Source organism: Mus musculus, chromosome 4 (genome assembly GCF_000001635.26).
Source record: "Mus musculus strain C57BL/6J chromosome 4, GRCm38.p6 C57BL/6J".
NCBI classification, from domain to species: domain Eukaryota; kingdom Metazoa; phylum Chordata; class Mammalia; order Rodentia; family Muridae; genus Mus; species Mus musculus.
This window is the reverse complement of record NC_000070.6, coordinates 80,833,690-80,852,482: the sequence shown is the minus strand read 5'-3', so window position 1 is coordinate 80,852,482 and position 18,793 is coordinate 80,833,690. Positions and strand designations below refer to the sequence as shown.

At 39.0% G+C, this 18,793-nt stretch overlaps 1 protein-coding gene across 5 annotated transcripts; it reads right to left on the bottom strand.

The window, feature by feature from the left end:
• Positions 1 to 746: 746 nt before the first annotated feature.
• Positions 747 to 18,360, bottom strand: Tyrp1 (tyrosinase-related protein 1). Of its 5 annotated transcripts, none has more exons than NM_031202.3 (8): positions 18,067 to 18,270; positions 17,025 to 17,494; positions 14,780 to 15,102; positions 11,679 to 11,883; positions 7,525 to 7,692; positions 5,733 to 5,912; positions 2,607 to 2,753; positions 747 to 1,804 (listed from the first exon to the last, which is right to left on the bottom strand). In NM_031202.3, exons 2-8 carry the CDS (start codon positions 17,407 to 17,409, stop codon positions 1,599 to 1,601), a joined length of 1,614 nt encoding a protein of 537 aa, NP_112479.1. In that variant the 5' UTR covers positions 17,410 to 17,494; positions 18,067 to 18,270; the 3' UTR covers positions 747 to 1,598. The 5 variants fall into 5 exon arrangements, with proteins under 5 accessions (NP_112479.1, NP_001268943.1, NP_001268944.1 ...); NM_001282014.1 differs by having other exon boundaries at positions 18,082 to 18,270; NM_001282015.1 differs by having other exon boundaries at positions 18,088 to 18,270.
• Between the last annotated feature and the right edge of the window lie 433 nt (positions 18,361 to 18,793).

The following is an 18,793-nucleotide window of genomic DNA, read 5'->3' as shown; positions in this document are numbered from 1 at the left end:
TCTGTGCTTTTGCTCACACTGTCATTCTGAAAATAATGCCCCTCTCTGCTGTTATAGTTGATAAATTCAATGGCTTTCCTTGAAGCCAAAGTCAAATCTGACCTTCTAAATTTCCCAATCCTAACTCTCTCCAAAAATTCAAAGTACCTTGAACAATGGCTCAGATTTATGTGAATAATGAACGTGTCCAAATGAATAAACATTGAATATGCAGAATATGAAGTGGGAGTGTTAAGTTTCATTAATACTTTATCTAAAAACTTAGGTAGAGGAACCTGTAGAGGAATTTTAATCCACCTACATGGCTGCTTTGGCAAGGAATCACACCTCCTACCTCCCGAGGTTGCCTGTTTCAATTCTTTCTGCTGGCCCTCAGGGCTTCAGTCCTTTTCCCTCACCCAATACCAGATCAGGTTTAAGACAACATCTAACTCTGTTGTACCAGATGACCTGAAACTCTCTATCTATTCCAGGGTGGTCTAAAATTCATGAAAATACACCTGCCTCTGCCGCCCCTAGTCCTCAATCAGAGATGATGCACCTAACCCTCAAGAGACTAGAGGCCCCAGGGAGTGTAGAGTTCAGGTGGGGTTGGGGATGGGGATGCAGACATCCTCATGGAGACAGGGGGTGGGGAGGAGGTATGGGATGTGGAACAAGTCAGCGGGTGGATGGGGTTGGGGAATAAAATCTGGAGTGTAAAAAATAAATAGATAAATAAATAAAGAAAGAAGGAACAAAGAAATAATTTTTGAAAACCTGGAACCAATGAAAGAAGATTTTATTATATTTATTTTGAAATACACAGAAGGCTGATAAGTGGTGTAACAATGCTGTTGAAATGAAATACAACATTTGATAAGATGCACAGAACATTGTGTCCTCTGACTGATACCTTCCTCGCAGGCCTCTAAGATACGAGAATTAGAGGTGAACTGTGGCCCAGGCAGTTTCATGTCCAGAGAACTGAGCTAGGGAACACATTGGCAAATATGCAAGAGCAGATGTGTTCCAGCAAGTGAAGCTTTCGTCTTTACCATGTGTGGCAAGGACTGTGACTTTGTGGTGGCCTTGCACCTGAGGCCAAATAATACGCTGAAAGCAAAATGAGAGCAGTTTCAGAAAGATAATCAGGATTCTATTTGTTTATAATGTCATGTGATTTGTTGTAACTAATCAACATGGCTGCTTTTATAACTTTTGATTAGTACCAACAATAACAATGCATTCACATGTTAACTCCATAAGAATGGGCACTCATATATTTGAAATAGAGATTTTACATCAAACTTATTTTTCCTGTGTAAACAAAGCATTGCTTTTTCACAGCATACAGGCCATCTTTAGAATACCACCAAGTTCATCCAATTATCCTCTCAGATATCACACAACTGGTATAATTTGCCATCTTCAATAGAACTAATTATTAAAACCCATTAAAAGGAGTCTAAACTGTCATCACTGGAGAGCAATGCTTTAATTCCAAACCACATCTATCTTGGGAAGAAAAGAAGGAAGCCAAAGGAAATACGGTTGACAGCTGTGTTTCAATCAGGTTGCTTCCCAACCTGCTGCGTGCGGGGATGGGCAGGCGGCTATCAGACCATGGAGTGGTTAGGATTCGGGAGCTCCTCATAGTCCTCAGCATAGCGTTGATAGTGATCAGTGAGGAGAGGCTGGTTGGCTTCATTCTTGGTGCTTCTAGAACGGATCAGACAAGAAGCAACCCCGAAAATGGCAGCTACAAGTAACAACGCAGCCACTACAGCAATGGTAATGATTTCAGATACAGTAAACTCCTGACCTATTTGAAAGATAAGATGAGAATAATATAAATATTTAAAATAATTGTCACCCAAAATGGTCTGCTTACACTTAGGCACTGTTCAAGGCACTGTAGGAGAGACCCTCATGTTTAAGTTTCATTGGCCATATTACCTGAGCCTAGCACCTGCCATCTTGAAAGTACTCTTTATTTCCTTCTCTGAGTGAGCCACACTGAGATCAACCTTATTGCCATTCTAAAGGTAAAGACATGATAGGTCAAAGAATTGAGACCCTGCCCAGGGTTACTGGGCTGTTGAAAGCATTGCTAGTTTTAGAGCTTAGCCTTTTCAAGTCCCATATTCTGTGATCCTTCACTAGGTTCTGTTTGTTGAGGAAAATTTAGAGTTGAAAGTCTTGAATTTTAAAATCCCAGAAAAGAAGCTTTGAATATTTCAACTACCTTTTTCTTTACAGGTGTCTAAGTTTAAAACTCATCATGTCCTTTACTTGAAACATAACCTTTTCAGTGTTAGAACTAATTTCTAATGTTTTAGTTTTCTTTCATTTATTTGCAAAATGAGAAATAAAATACTCGTCTCCAAAGACTATGACGATCAAGTAAGATAGAATGCCGTACAGTGATTTCAGTACTGGGTCAAAGTGAGTACTCCTTAGGTGACAACTTTTCAGATTTTTTTTTTATTCCCAAATAAGAACTCATGCGAGAGCTTCATATCGAATAGAACACACTTATCTCAGGACTGTGTGGGACTTTACTTTCAAGATGACAATTTTGCTTTTGGAGAACACCACAGTAAAAATACCCTGACAAAACCGACCTGGCCATTGAACTTCATAAGCATATCCCAGATTGTCTGGAGCAGTAACAAACATTTCTGTGTTGGTAACTGGAGGCCAGAATGGCACCATGTTGTATTGCCTGTTATGTCCAATAGGTGCGTTTTCCAACGGGAAGGTAGAAATATCTAAAATATTCCAAAGGCAGCATGTTAGCAGACAGGAAGTTGACATCAAAGTAGTTGCTATGTTCTGAAGGTGGTTAATGGGCAAGAAACACATAGAAAGTGTTTTTAAAGTTTACATCAAGGAGGGTCTCAAGACAAGTGTCTCTGCAGAACAGGGAGAACGTGGTTCCAGCACATGTCTTGAGAGAACGTGAGTTTTACTTCTGTATAAAATTCTCAGCTCTTCAGTTTTAAAACCACACAAGTTAATTCAAATTAATCCGCAATACATGTTTTTCAGTCAATAAAGAGCCAGATCTGCCCTTTCTCTATTATGGTCTGTAATTCAAACTTGGCAGATGGTTGTCCTTGACCTCCGTCGTATCTGTTTAATATTTCTATTTTCTTCAATTTACTTTGACAGAAATAAGTATTAAAACTTTATATGCCCCAGTACAGGGGAACGCCAGGGCCAAAAAGGGGGAGTGGGTGGGTAGGGGGTTGGGGGGGTGGGTATGGGGGACCTTTAGGATAGCATTGAAAATGTAAACGAGGACAATACCTAATTAAAAAAAAAATTGAATCTGATCTCTAGAACACTGTTCCCTGTTGTCTCCTTTCCTTCCATCTAAATCAGCCATTGAAACAGAAGGCGTTTATTTTTCAGCGTTTTCTTTTTTGCGTGATTAAGGATGAGAGTTAGAATAGGTTCTCTGTGTCTATGCTTTTCTTGTTAATCTGTATTTGTATGAGTGCTATTAAACACCAAGCAGAATGCCCCCAAAACCACAGGTGGATCTGTGTTTCGGAGGGGCACTACCTGCTTCTTTGCGGACACCTGGCACATGAGAGGACAGCAAGGGTGAAGGGTGTCCTTTTGTAGGAGACTTGGTATCTGTGGGGTCATGAAAGCATGGTTCAGCATTTCCTTTGAGAAAAAGTCAGGTACCAAAATGGCAATGGCTTTCATATATCTGTGTCTTTTCAGTTTTACCATGTACTACAAGAAGTAAAATACTTATGGAAATATACGGAGTGCCTGCTGGTGCTAGGTATTAGTCCACTGACCAAAGAAGCCACCTTCCAGTCCTGAAAGTCTCACATCCTGTTGTAGTACTAGTAGCCTATGAAAGTTCTATGTTGAGGCTTATAATTCAATTAGAATTGTAAACTCACATTCCACCTGTCTATTGAATTCTGGCTTGATCACTCTCAATTCAGTTCGCTTCTGCTATGGGATAAAGTTCACCAAAATGGGCAGAGGAGTCATAGCAAAAACAGCATTCACAATTGGATCACAAGTAATTTCTCTTTGCAAGATCCTTCTAACGACCCCCATTTCCCCAAGGCTGTAATGCGGTGAGCTTGAGTATCTTCTCATTGTTTGGCTGAGCCCACTTCCTCTCACCTCCTCTTCCCAGGGCCCCTCTGCTCCAGCTGTATCAGGTCCTTCAAATCCCTTTGTTTTAGGATGATCTTCCATCTTTCTACACTTCATTCCCAATCTTAGTTCTGGTTTTATTTACCTACAACAACTTTCCACTTTCTCCTATACTGTATTTTCTTATAGTCATCTGTCTTAATATCTCATAATAGGTAGGAAAATTCTAGGAGGACAGCACTTCTGAGTTCTGGATGCTACTTCTGGTGCTTAGAATGTCGTCCAGCAAACATTAAGGGCTCACCTAATGTTCAGGAAAGGATTTATCATTGCTCCATTTCCTTTCTAGCTCAAGAAGAAGGAATCATTTTGGAAATGTACAAACTGCTTTTTCTGAAAAAATAAATGCACGGAGTTCTGGAGCACTACGTTTGAAAGAATACATAATTCTAAAGCAATGGAAGAGGGATAATGAATTGTATGTTACTCAGATTTATAACAATAGTGGTGAGAGGCAGAAACAGGCAGATCTTTGTGAGCTTGAGGCCATCTGATCTTACGTAGCTAGTTCTTTTGTTGTTATGTATGTAAATACACATGAAATTTGAGACAGGATACCAATTGTATATACCAATTTATAAAACATTGACAGCTAAGGAAGAATTTATATGTAAACTTCTTGTCTGATTTTTCTTTTTTTGAGTCAGTACTCAAGAAAAGAATTATAGCGTAGGCTGGTCTTGAACTCTAAGTTCTCTACCTCAAATTTCTGATTATCAAAATTATAAACACTACCATATATGGCAAATTACTTGTTTCTTAACAGTTTCTGACAGAATAATATATTTTGACCAACCCATAGATTAATAGTCTGGGACAGGTTGCAATAGAGGTTTGTGTCACACACAAAGAAGTGTGAATGCCCTCATTGGAAAGATACAGCAACAGAGTGCTAACCTTCAGCATTGTGTGTGCATGATAAAGGTATGGCAGATAACATGCAGAAAAATTTCAAAGTATGAAATTTTATGTTCCTTAAACCAATGAAAGTCCTCCCATGATTTGGAAAAGCATCACACTTCTCTTAGCTGAGTAAGAGTGCAGTAAATTAGGTCTCTAAAATAACACTTTAAAGAAAGCATTGAAATGAGCTTAAAAGAGATTTCCTATGGTGGGACATAAAGACAGTTAACTTTTCAAGTAGAGCAAATTTTCCATTTCTGTGAGGCCGTAAAGTGATAGCACAGAACTGCTGATTATGGTGATGGCATGTCTAGTCTTTTGTGAAACCCCAGAAAAGATCTGCAACATCCTTCCATTTATTCTAAGAAGCAACGAGAAGGTCTGCTGGAAAATATAAAAATGCGAGACACATCATAGTCATTATTTTTAATGACAAAAATTCCTCTACTGTCTGTCATCTTATTGGTTACTGTAGTGAAAGACTTCTACACCTTTCAAGGTGGTTTTAAGTATTTGGCAAGGGCTGGATATGAGAGCTACTGAATCTTTATTTTGGAGCATATTTTATAGGTGTCAAGGGCTAGCTTGAATTGATAACCACACCTTCAGGGTAAGCTCTTTGCAAAGCCTGCAGAAAACATAGGAAAGCATCTCACCGGCGTTATACCTCCTTAGCCATTCGTCAAAGACCGCATCAGTGAAAGTGTGCAGGAGGACAAAAATAGGATCATTGGGAGACAAATGGGTTTGTCCTCCCGTTCCATTCAGGAAGAGGTGGGCCAGGTTGTGAAGGCTTCGAACAGCAGGGTCATATTTTCCCGTGGGAGCACTGTAACCTACATTTGAAAGTAAGGATGAAAATAGTATACAACACTGATAGTCAGCAGCAGTAATTAAATTAGTAAAAAGGTTGTCAACGTTTTCCAGGCTAAATATCAGCTCATTATAACAGTGTTGCCTCTCTAGAGCAATGGCTGGTGACATTTGCTTGCTATACTCAGAGCTAGGTTAGTTCTGAGCTGGTAGCATGGCATTCCAAATGTAGTTTTTAGGTTAACAAAACGACCTGCAAAGGATAATAGTCAGAATGCATAAATGCTGAATTTTGACAAGGCACAGCTTGCTCTGCATGGAAACAGAGACAGTGGAAATCCTCCAGTTACTGCTGTGACCACTGGGAGCTGTCACTCTCCTGGACACTTTCCCACCTTTCTCCTTTTCAATGACAGCCAGCATATTTATTTTTAGAGAATTAATTTTGTGGGAATGCTAATGTGTCACCATTTGCCTACTTTTTCTATACGGTTTTAAACATCCGGAAAGATTACTTTTAAAGTATTAGGGAATTTTCATAGTATCTCTACGTGTTTAGGCTGGTAAGGATAAATGCCAAGTAGGTCAGAAGGCAGAGGGTTTGTGATTAGCGATTAAGTTAAATGTGTCTGATTGGGTTGAACTGTCATGTATATATATATTCACTAACTCATTTTAAATGCATTTAATCCATATTTTTTACTCAGAAAACATAGTATATTGCTCTAAAAATGACCACTTTAGCTTTGTAGATATCATTTTGGTTATCTATATGAAGTAAACATTGAATCAACGTTTGTCAGTGAGCTAATACCATTTAAATAAACATAAGGAGTGTATACAATTTTGATTAAAGGGCACAGTATTAAAAGTAGCAATTGGATTTATGTCTTACATGTTTCAGATCATAGGAGAGGAAGGGGGTTGGTGCAGGAACTCAAGGGAAATTTCAACAGTGACAAACTTCAAATTAAGTAAGACATAATTATATCCCCTAAGAAAATTGAATATATATATGTATATATATATATATACATACGTACACACATATATATGTATATATATAATTGTTGGCTATCTTAGAAAAGTCATTGCACCTATTTGAATTATGCATTTTCTAACTTCAAATTAATTGTTATGAAATGAAGAAAATCAAGTTAAGCCTCAGTAGACCTTTATTTAAACTTTTATAGACCTTAAAATATGATACAATGTAACTTAAATAAAACTTCCCAACAAACAAGACTGTACAGACTGTCAAGTAATTGGGACTTAAAGAACTGTTAATCTTATTTTGTAAAGAAACACTTTACAGTTGAAGTCGCCTGTCAATGCAGTGGCAGGGCTTTATTACACACGCTGGCCTGATAATGGCCAGGTACCAAAGTTAAAGAGGCTCTAGATAGAGGCTTAAGTTGGCAACTCCCCATGGCTTTTCTCTCATCGCCAAATGGAGTCTGATACTCCCTTTATTTTTGAACCAGAAATTTTAACTAAATCAAAATCAACAGCCAGTTCACATGAACCCACGTGATCAGAATGGTTTTCAAAGTCTTTTCAAAGCCATCTAATTTGGGGCACTTCAACTTGCTCTTCCAATTGGATTAATTCAAAACACCAATTTTGTTTACTTGCCTTCCACTGTATTTCGAAAACTGTCTGTAGAATTGGAATAAAAAGGAGGTGTGTCAAATACACGGACCTCCAAGCACTGAGTGACATCCTGTGGCTCAGGAAGACGCTGCACTGCTGGTCTCCCTACATTTCCAGCTGGGTTTCTCCTGATTGGTCCACCCTCAGTGCCTGGGGAGGAAAGGAATGTACTTAAAGAATATCTATAGGTCTGAGCAATGCTCTCTTTATATAGCAAAACCACTGAAAAATACATCCTTATGGAAGAAATATGAAAAGACATGTTTACTGTAAAACACATCTAAATTATGTTATCCTATTACTGTGAATTGAGACAACCTGATATATAAAAATCATAGGAAGGAAAATATAATCATGCTGAACGACGTGGATCTGAGTACTGCTAAGTTGCAACAAGTTTTATTACAAGAATGTAAGTACATGAGAAACTGAATTTTGTTATAAATAACTAAATAAAAACTGAAAATATGTATTTCACACACACACACACACACACACACACACACACACACACACACACACACACATAACATCACTCAAATGCCATCTGTTATAAGTCTTTAGAGAAATAAGAAAAAACATATCCGCAAATCTTGTTGGATATTGTGCATATTTCAATCTACAAATATTTTCCCTTTCTAAAAATCAATTGTCATCATTAAATCATTTAAAGGGTGATATAGAATAGGTGATAAAGGTAAAGAAAGAAAGGAAGGGAGGTAGAGGTAGAGAGAATGGAGACATAGAGACAGAGATACAGAGAGACAGAGAAGATAAAGACTAGATTTACAGGGAACTTTGAACAACTGAATGATTGGGGAAGAATTTACATAGGTAAAGTCAGAGAGACATTGCAAGACTAGTCAGGAAGAGAAGTAGCAAAGACCCAGAAGCTCCCTTCTGTTTGTCTCATGAGAACATGAACCCTCTCACCATCCCTGGCACAGTGCCTTGTGTTTTCTTGGTGACAAGGAATTGAATCATACTTTCTTGTGGCTGTAAAAAGGGATCTTTTGAGGGAAAGAGCTTGCAAGTTGCAGAGCAGACTGTCAGGAGGATGAGAAGCTAGGCCAGAGCCATATTGTGAAGAAATACCAAGCTCTGAAGGTTATATTTATTTCAACTGGAAGTGGAGGAAAACTGGAGCCTTTGTAAATGGGACAAGGAAAGAATGGTTCAGAGCAAATTTCATGAGTATTCCATGGTGATTGATAGACTCATAAGTGCCTTACAGGGACGAGGCAAGTAATCTATTGGCTCGTGAGGGACAGCACTGCAACTTCAGCTTGTTTTCCTATTCATTTACAAATGTCTTCTATTGAGTTCTTAGCACAGTTCTGCCTGGTTGCTACATTAACTAACAACCATTAAATATCACAGCAGTAAAACTTAGACCTGTTTTAGGATTGCAGTGTCCATGTGCATTTAGGGGTTATAAACTATGTTCAAAAAACCTTAAGGCATCACTAAACCTGACTTTAAGATGGTATTTTGGGGATTGCTGTTTGGGGAATTATCATCAGTAAGTCCAATGAAGGAAAAATACTGTCTATTTTGGTTGCAAGCAACTGCACCCTAGTTAATATTCATGGAGTTTCATGGTTGAGAGTTTGGCCAGCACAAGATACAACTGAGTCATTTTAGTTTTTTTCCCAGTGATTTTGAATATAAGTTTGCCTATGGACAACCTCTGCCAACTCAACCATTAGTGTCCTATGACTTGTAGGCCTATGAAATTTCCATATCAGAATGAATGAGAAGTTCAGAATGTCCAAGAGAAAAATAGGTTCAAGAAATGCTGGAAAGGATGAACCAGTGCTTTTCATCTGATAAACTGTAGATGCATGAGGGATGAAAGAATGACAAGTGTCACTAACTCACTCCACTCACCCACTAAATTCAGTAAAACAATGGACATATGGGATCACCAAAGAAAGGTTAATCCAAGGACATGCATGCACCACTCTCCTGAAGAAGATGTCAATGACAGTGTAGAAATGAATAACATCTTCTCAGTCACAAATAGAGAAAAGAAATAGTTGAACAAGACACAGTAGGCATCTTGTGTCTCTATGAGACACATGATGTGATTGATACAGGCTGTTTTCCTTTATTCTTTAATATTTTTGAGTTTTGAAATTAAGTGTGTGTGTGTGTGTGTGTGTGTGTGTGTGTGTGTGTGTGCACATACAGAGGTGAAAAGACAACCATGTGGTTCTTAGGAATTGAATTCAAGTTGTCAGTCTTGGCAACACGAGCTTCTACTTGAGACATCTTTGCAGCTCTCTTTACCATGCTCAATAAATATGATGTTTGATTTTTACATCCTGGATTGTCACAATAGGCAATCACAATACTTGTTTAACCCCGAATAAGCACTCTTCAACTTCTTATGATATTGTGAATCTTGTTAAATTGAATGACAGGAAAAGCTATGGCAAAATGAAATACTTCCACTTCTATGTTTTTCTCTTATGCTATATTTCACTTGCTCTTCTAAATTATTTGTTCTAAGCTGGAAAGATAGCTTATAAAAGTAAAATACTTGAGACCTGACTTTGACTGAAGAATCCACAGAAAAGAAAATGAAATAATTTAGGGCCCACTAGCAATATCAGCATTGAGCAGGTTGTGACAGATGTGGTCATGAGCTACTGATGGGTAATAAACATTGCCCTCCATCCCTCAAACTTAAGTGGATCCTGGGGCCTGGTGTTTATCCTAGCCCTTGAGAGAAAGTAAGTAGTCTGGCAGTTGAATCTCCATGAGTCAGAATCTAGCCTGGACTACATAGTGGGCAACAGGCCAGCCAGTGAGACACTGGCTTAAAAATAGAAAGGTAGAAAAAGTCAAAAGAATGACAGCTGAGAGTGTTCTATGGCTTACATACATATGAACACATGAGTGTGCATGTGGGTGCATTTGCATGTGCATGTACAACGTACACACACACACACACACACACACACATACACACACACACACACACACACAGAGAGAGAGAGAGAGAGAGAGAGAGAGAGAGAGAGAGAGAGAGAGAGAGAGAGAGAGTATCAGCATGGTTACAAAATGTCTAAAATACTCCAGCCCTAAATATAGCAGTCTGGTTTGAAAGATGAATGTGTTAGTGAGGATATGCTGACCTTCAATTTCATCCCTCTGTCACAAGGTGGAACCAGTTGCTCAGGTGTTAGACTTCTAAAGGAAACGTTCATGTATTATTACATTTTTAAAAGATATTAAAATACAGCTAAATGCTATCCTAACGGGAAAAATGTACTTAGTTCCTTTGATTTATTAATAACTATTCATTCTTTAAGCTTCTACAGCAATACAAAAGTTGATGCATAAAATACAAGCAGAGTGATGTATCACAAATGCAATATTAAAGCACAACTCTAATTTTCATATGGAAATCCAAGTATTTAAAATATCTGGAAATGCTTGAAGAAGAAAAAGAAGAAACAGTAGAGAACCCCAGCAATGAAAATCCGGTTAGTAGCACAGGGAGGGTAACTATGATTCATGGAAGAAAATAAAAAGGACATGAGCAGGCTGGTACAGAGCAGACATATTCCACGGCAGAGGCACAATAGGCAGACACGTGGGCACTTTCTGTAGGAGAGTTGAGAACAGTGAGTCTGCCTGTATTGCTGTTGCTACATCTTCCTATTCCTATACCTGTGAAAGGTATCCATTTATGATTTTAGTTCTCTGGCTGAACATACACTTTTCCTTCTTTGTTTCTCTTCCTCTTGCTCTGCTCCCAGAAGATTCCTGACCAATTTTTTGCACATTTTAGATGTTCTTGGGAGACATTTTCAGTGAAATTCCATCCCAAGACACATGACTGCTAAGCAGTTCTGGATGTATTAAGAGGATTAATCTACACTAGGCTTTTTGAAAACGAAGTTAGAAACGTACTGATGCTGAAGAAAATCAATAAAATACACAAGTACTTTGTGTTTCCCAAGAGCACCAGTTAGACTGCCTTGAGTCTCCTGGGTGCTTAACGTGCAACTGCATTGATTCTCTGAAGAGAGATAGCAGATTTCACTCTGAAGAGGGACCTTACAGGCAACACAGTCATTTATAGAATAAAGAATTGTGAATAGTAGCTGTCATTTGGGTCTTACTGTTACAAAGTGTTCCCAGGGTATCGTACTCTTCCAAGGATTCACAGACCACTCTCCATTGAGAAAAGACAGAGTTGGGGCTTATAAGAGTAGAATCGAAGTTGCTTCTGGATCCCATCAAGTCATCAGTGCAGACATCGCAGACGTTTTTCCCAGTTGCAAAATTCCAGTAAGGAAGGGAGAAAGAAGGCTCCTGCAGCATCTCCTAGATCATAGAAATCCATTAGTGGTCTCTGCTTCTGCTAACATCTTGTGTCCTGGCTTGCTTAGCCCTGGTGTCCTTTTCCTTTAGCTCTCTACCTGCTAAGGAGTCAGTGAGTGTGTCAATAATGTTTGGGACCCCAGACTTATTGAACAAAGTTTGGAATTTAGTTGGGGGAGTCAAATGGGCAGTAGAAACAACGAAACTCACTTCATGAAGAAACTTCTCCAAAAATATGTGGAGGAAAACATAGTTTCCATTATTGGCAGCTAATTGTGTTTCTGTTGGTTGTATCACAATCCTTGAGTTTTATTTTTTAATCCTTGATTTTTCTACCTCTCCCACTTTCTTATTTTTAATTGAAACACCATGAACTCCTAGCAGTTTATGACTTCAATTTTGAAATGATTTGTGTAACGATAATTTTTGTTTAGAATGTGGTCTGGATGACTGCAAGTACTTAGATAGATTCTGGTTTGCTGACAGACTGCCTGTTTTGTCTCACACGGACTTATTTGCAAAGCACTAAAGGAGTTTTGTTTAGAGATCTACACTGCAATGCTGAACTAGGAAGGCAGGCATCTGCCTGAAGCTAGCAGTCAAAATGCTAAGCAGAAGTGGAATGAATTCTGTGCCTATTGTTCTTAAGACCAATGACCTAGTTTCCACTTTGAAACCATCTCACATGTTATTGAAAATTCATGAGACCAAGGACACATGCTTATATTATTAGATTCCTTAAAACACTGCTTCTCTCATTTGCCTTTCTTTTAGCCCTTGGGGAGTTACTTCCGGAGAGGGAGTTTTAGTGTGAAGCTTCTCTTGCCTTCTGTGCCTTTCAAGCACCTGGCGATTTCTGCTCTTTAATTGCAGCTCCCTTCTGGCAAGCATCTTATTGTTGGGGGTTTTAGAAAGTCAGGAGCTGTTCAGGGTATCTCTAGGTACTGATCTCCAAGGGTTTATATCACACATACAAAAACTAGTATTGTGCCTCCAAAAAGTTAGTGACAACTTCCAAACTCATTATGAATCAAGAACAACTGTGGTTGGGCTGCTGGCATTTCGACACACTCATATGGTGCTACATGTCACTTGTAGCCTGGAACAAGATGATGCCTTGTGCTCCCGGCTAAAAATATGTAAGTCATTGAGGTGGAAGTTACACATGCAGAACTGCAGCTTTTAGACACTTACCACCTGCCTTTTCATTTCGTTGAGCCATTGGGAAAACGTCTTGAGGGAATGAAGATCTACAGTCAGTTAGGGATGACAGATTCATCTACTCACAATCTATTAAATGTCTTTCTTGTAATCAGAGCTTTAAAATATGATGCCAGGAGGACTAGAGGGGTTGTTCAATCACCCTCACAGACTCCTGTCAACTATTTGACTCTGTTGTAGTGCACCACTCTGTCTCTGCTAACCATTATTTTCCCCTGAATTGCTAGCATAGCAGCACAGCACTCAGTGCATTAATCAATAAGTCTGGAGAGGTGGGCTTTTGTGTGTGTGTGCATGTGTGTGTGCATGTGCCTGTGTGTGTGCGTGTGCATATGCGTGTGCGTGTGTGTTAAGGTAATTTTAATGAATTTTAAGACTTTAACTTTAGGGTAGAGATTCATGACTGTTTTATATAAGAAAAAAAGCTTGATTTATAGAGTTAATAATTGAGAGCCAATAATAAATACTTTTAGACGGGCAGTGGTGGCGCACACCTTTACTCCCAGTACTTGGGCGGCAGAGGCAGGCAGATCTCTGAGTTTGAGGCCTGCTTTGTCTACAGAGCAGTTTTCAAGGACCTCATAGAGAAATCATGTCTTGAAAAACCAAAACAAACCAAATAAATAAATAAATAAATAAATAAATAAATAAATAAATAAATAAATAAAATAAAACTGGGGATTAGACCTAGGGCCTTGTGCTCACTCAGCAAGTCCTCTATCATTGAGATAAGCTCATAACCCCTCAGCTGTTAACTTTTTGAATAAGAATATTTTTCCTAAAAAGTAGTTTATTAGTGAAAGGGCAATAACTCGATACTTATGCTACCAGATACCTTAGTGTGTTTTGGGCACATCTGCTTAAAACCAAACCAACCAACCAACCAACCAACCAACCAACCAACCAACCAGACAAAAACCCCTTGATGTTACTTGCTTCAGTTGAGGTCTACTTTATATTTTCCTTCACAAATCTAGTTTTTGATTGAAAATTCATGTCTAAAGATATGCCATTTTGAAGTCCTTTTAGAAAAAATGGCATGTAAAATTATAAATAGGAATATATATGCAGGTGTACACATACACACACAGACACCCACACACATACACACACGCATACATACAGTGAAATGATTACTACCTCCAAGAAATTGAACACATCCATTATTTCTTTACAGAAATATGTGATGCTTTTGAGTGGGGTTTTCTGTAAGCTCTAAAATGGTAGGGAGTATAGAAAATATAGTTCCGTGAAAATGAAAGGATTTGGGATCTAGAACCATTAGCTGTTTTGATGGTTACACATGGATGGAAGGGTACATGCAAGTATACCACTTTCCAGGGGGTGGCAACTGTTAACATTCCACAGAGGAAGAAGATCTGGAAAGTGAGTTGTTTTTTTGCTTTTTGTTTGTTTCATAAGTAATTTTGTTCAGTTATCAAACTATTAAAAAATTCCAAATTTTTAACTCTTGCATAAACAGGTCTCCATTTTTTTTCTCTCATCATTAACATTGCTTTCATTTCACTGTACAAAAGACCATGGTTAATAAATTATTGAATAATCAGTGTGGGAAGGATCTTATCTGAGAGTGTAGAGTACCCCAATAACACTCAATCTTGTCATTCAGTACAATGTGAGTTACATGGAGGGACCTAAAAACCAAGAATCAGCATACCTGCATGTCTCTCTCCAGCTGCAGCAGATGGTACCTGTGCCATGTGAGAAAAGCGGGTCCTTCGTGAGAGAAATCCACATCCCCAAAGCTTTCCTGTCCTGTCCCGAGGAAGGTTTTTTTGACTGAATAATAGTGTGTCCAAACAAAGTAGTTATAAACGGAAATGTTCTCAAATTGTGGTGTGTTGCCATCTGGTCCCAGTATGTCTTCTAACCTCCTTGTGGCAATGACAAATTGAGGGTGAGTTGTGCGCTTCGCCATATCCAAGGCCCTGACAAAGTGGCTCTTTTCTTCTGGACTTAAGTCTAGAAGATTTCTCCTGACTTTAAACATGAAAAGATTAAGACATGAAAATTAGCACAATCATATTCCAACATGCTATGCCTCTAGTATCCATTAATGGCCATATGTACATTACTTTTGTACATTATTTAGCTGGTTATCATTTCCAAGATGCTTGGTACCAGTTATATTTTGGAGATTTCACATTTTGAAATATTTTCTTATATACTATATTTTAGGCAATGGGTCCAAAGCTAAATGTAAAATCCATTTGTTTCATATACACCTCATTACACACATAGCCTGAAGACAGTTTCAACCACAGTTTCATTATTTTGTGCTTAAAACAAAGATTAACAGTGTGGAGCTTTCCATTTGGAACACCATGTTGGGGCTCCAAAATTTCAGAGTTTGGATAATATTGAAATTTTGATTTCATAGCTGTCCAGTCTGTATATTATTAAAAATACTCTTAATTAAATCTGTGTTTAGACTGATCTCTCTTCCTTCCCCTCTTTGTCTCAGCAATTTACTCTTGAATTTCTAAAAGCTTTCTTTAATAATACATGGAGATTTATCATTTATTGTCAAATAAAGCTTATCATATTTATTTTTGTGCATTATTGGCATTTTTAAAGAAAATTCTACTTCTTTGCTTTTGTATTTTCAATACATGGTTTCTCTGTGTAGCTCTGACTATCATGGAACTCACTCTGTATATCAGGCTGACCTCAAACTCAGAGATCCTCCTGCCTCTCTGTCCTGAGTGCTGGGATTAAAGTTGTGCATTACCATCACCAGTGGAATTTTCTACTTTATAAATATCATAAATCTTAGAAAAACAAGGCAAGCAAATACATCATAGTGGTTAAAACAGAATTTCTGTCTTTTGTCACAGATCTTCAGGCTTATTTTTTCATGTTATTTGATATTTGGATAAAAAGAACTCTTGCTTTACAGAGACATGTAGAGAAGGAATATACCCCTTCCACACACACACCCCACCAAGTAGACTAGTGCTTGGATGATATTAAAGTCTCAAAAGGTAGTCTGGGAAGCCTTGGTCAATGTCTCACACATGGAAACCAAGCAAGTGCTGTTGTTGTTACTGTATAATACTGCATGTACCTGATCATTCATCTAAAATGCATGAACTCCTTCAGTAAGTGAGGAGTCGTGAGTCACCAGGGCTGCTTAGAGAGGAGAGACTGTTTTCCTTAGAGCTAGCTAGATCTCAGTGGACATGCTTTCTTTGCTAAAGGTCCAGATCCATGAGTTTGACCTTTCTGAATCTAATGTACAAGGATTAGTACGCAGACCTCTGGTCACAAAAGTCAGTCCCTAACATATAGGAACTGCCTAAAGTAGGAAATTACCTGTATGTGGAGACCAGAGGAGAGTATCAGGTGTCCTCTAGCACTCCGTACCTCATTATCTTGAGACAGAGTCTCTCACAAGGAGTTCATCTCTTTTTGGCTAGACCTGTGATCTTCAAAGCTCCATAACCTGTCTCCCACCTTACTGTACTGAGCATACAGTCACAAGTGGCCACACCCAGTTTCCTACTGGGTGCTGGGAATCTTAGGTTCTCTTTCTTAGAAGCTTTTTTTTTTTTTTTTTTTAAATTTTCGAGACAGGGTTTCTCTGTGTAGCCCTGGCTGTCCTGTTTACTCACTCTGTAAACCAGGCTGGCTTCGAACTCAGAAATCCACCTGCCTCTGCCTCCCAAGTGCTGGGATTAAAGGCATGAGCCACTACTGCCCAGCTCCTGAGAATGCTCTTACCATCCACAAAGCCATCTCTCCAGATTTATGGAAATAGAATTAGTTAAAAAGTGTAGGTTAAAACGGGGAGAAGTGGGCTGAGCTCTAGGATTTAAGGTGACTCCTGACCTATGTGATTCAGGATTCACATAGCATCAAGTCTAACTCAGTGAAACTGTCTTCCCCGCCTTTCTACTCACCTGTGAGAATTTTCTGGTTGCATGCAGCTCCTCTCCACCCAGGACGGCAAGTCCCACAGTTGTGTCCTGAGAAATTATCATTGCACTGACATGTTCTATTAAAGAACCTCAGAGGCCAGGCTTCTCGGTCATCTTTACCATCGTGGGGATAATGGCGGCTGTGGGGTCGGGAGTCTGCAATCACAGCCACACACCTGCCTCTTCCTGATGATGAGCCACAAGGGTCAGTCCCCGGTCCAGAGGAAGGGAGCAGGTCTGGGCAACACACCCCACGTCTCAGAGCCTCAATATTGGCACACTCTCGTGGAAACTGAGCCCAAACCTGATAAAACAGCATCAGGAAAAGGGAGATATAGGCTAGGGGGAGGACGTTGTAAGATTTCATTCTTCTCGAAGCAAGAGTTCAGAACACAGGTCTCCTATGCTGCTCTTTGCATGGAGAAGACAGGGGTGCTCAGATGAAAATACAGCTGAAAAACAGAAAGGCAAAAACAGAGTTGCAAAAGTTCTTTTGCATACTTTTTCAACCCACTCCGGAAATGGAATCTTTCATGTGAAACAACATTTCTAAACAATAGTCAAAACAATTATTCACCTTTAAATATCTGCAGGCATAATAGCTAGATGACAGAACTCACTCTCCTGGTCTTTGAGTTTTCTTATTTAAAATTTCTACCCATAAGAATACTATTCTTGGGCTGGGGAGAAGGCACAGTGGTAAGGAGCATAGAGTGCTCTTACAGAGAGACTGACTTCAGTGCCTTGCAACCACATCAGATCACTCCCAACTCCTTGTAACTGAAGCCCTCCTTGAGAATCTGGGCACCTGCTCTCGTGCACCCATATCCATGCACATACACATACATAAAAAGATCACCCTGATCCAAAAAGACTTTCCATAGATGTCATTTACCAAAAGCATCCACTAGTTGGTGACTACCATAGTAATAGTTAACCATGGAAATGAAAGGAGAATAGGAAACAGGTTTATAGCAAGCAAATCTCCTTCATGTTCCTAGAGCTTTGGTCACAGGGTACCCACCACAGAGCTGCTCACCAGTACCATGAATCCCTGGAAGGTTTCTCTGCTGATCTCCTTCAGAGCTAGTGTTGTTGGATGTCTGCTTTTCCCCTGATGCCAGCTGTTAATTGCCCGAAGAGATTTTCTGCCAGACAGTAAATCCCAAGCCAGATTCCTCACACTGGGAGGGGCTGGTCCTCTCTTCCAGCTCTCACTAATCCCTTCTCACACCAGTGAATTCTCCTGCCCTTTAACTACTAGGCAGCACATGACTCCCTCCCCACTGGTTTCCTTGTGATGGTTAAAGTCTTAAGAAAAGGTCAGACACACTGATTTGGAAGATGTATTAGAGACGCTGAAGAGATTTTGCTTTCGTTGTAGTGATTTTATTTTTCTTTATCTGTATACCACAAAGGAAGAAACAAGATGAATTGCTTTCTTGGTCGAACTAAGGCCAATGTCACACTTGTATTTTCTGTTAGCTTTTGGTTGTTCTCTTTTAAAGAGACGTTTTCTCCTGGAAGTTGAAAACTCATACATATGTAGCCAACATTCAAATGTAAGCCTGAGTTTGGAATACATGATTACTCTACAAAGCTTGTCAGCATTCATGATCAATGTTGGCTGGTCTTTTGATGCTAAGCTAGAAGTATACAAAAATTATATAAAATAACCAAATGTGTATTTAACAACCAAAAAGACAACTAGGGATATATCTATAATTAAGGCAGGAAAGAATAAGAGTATG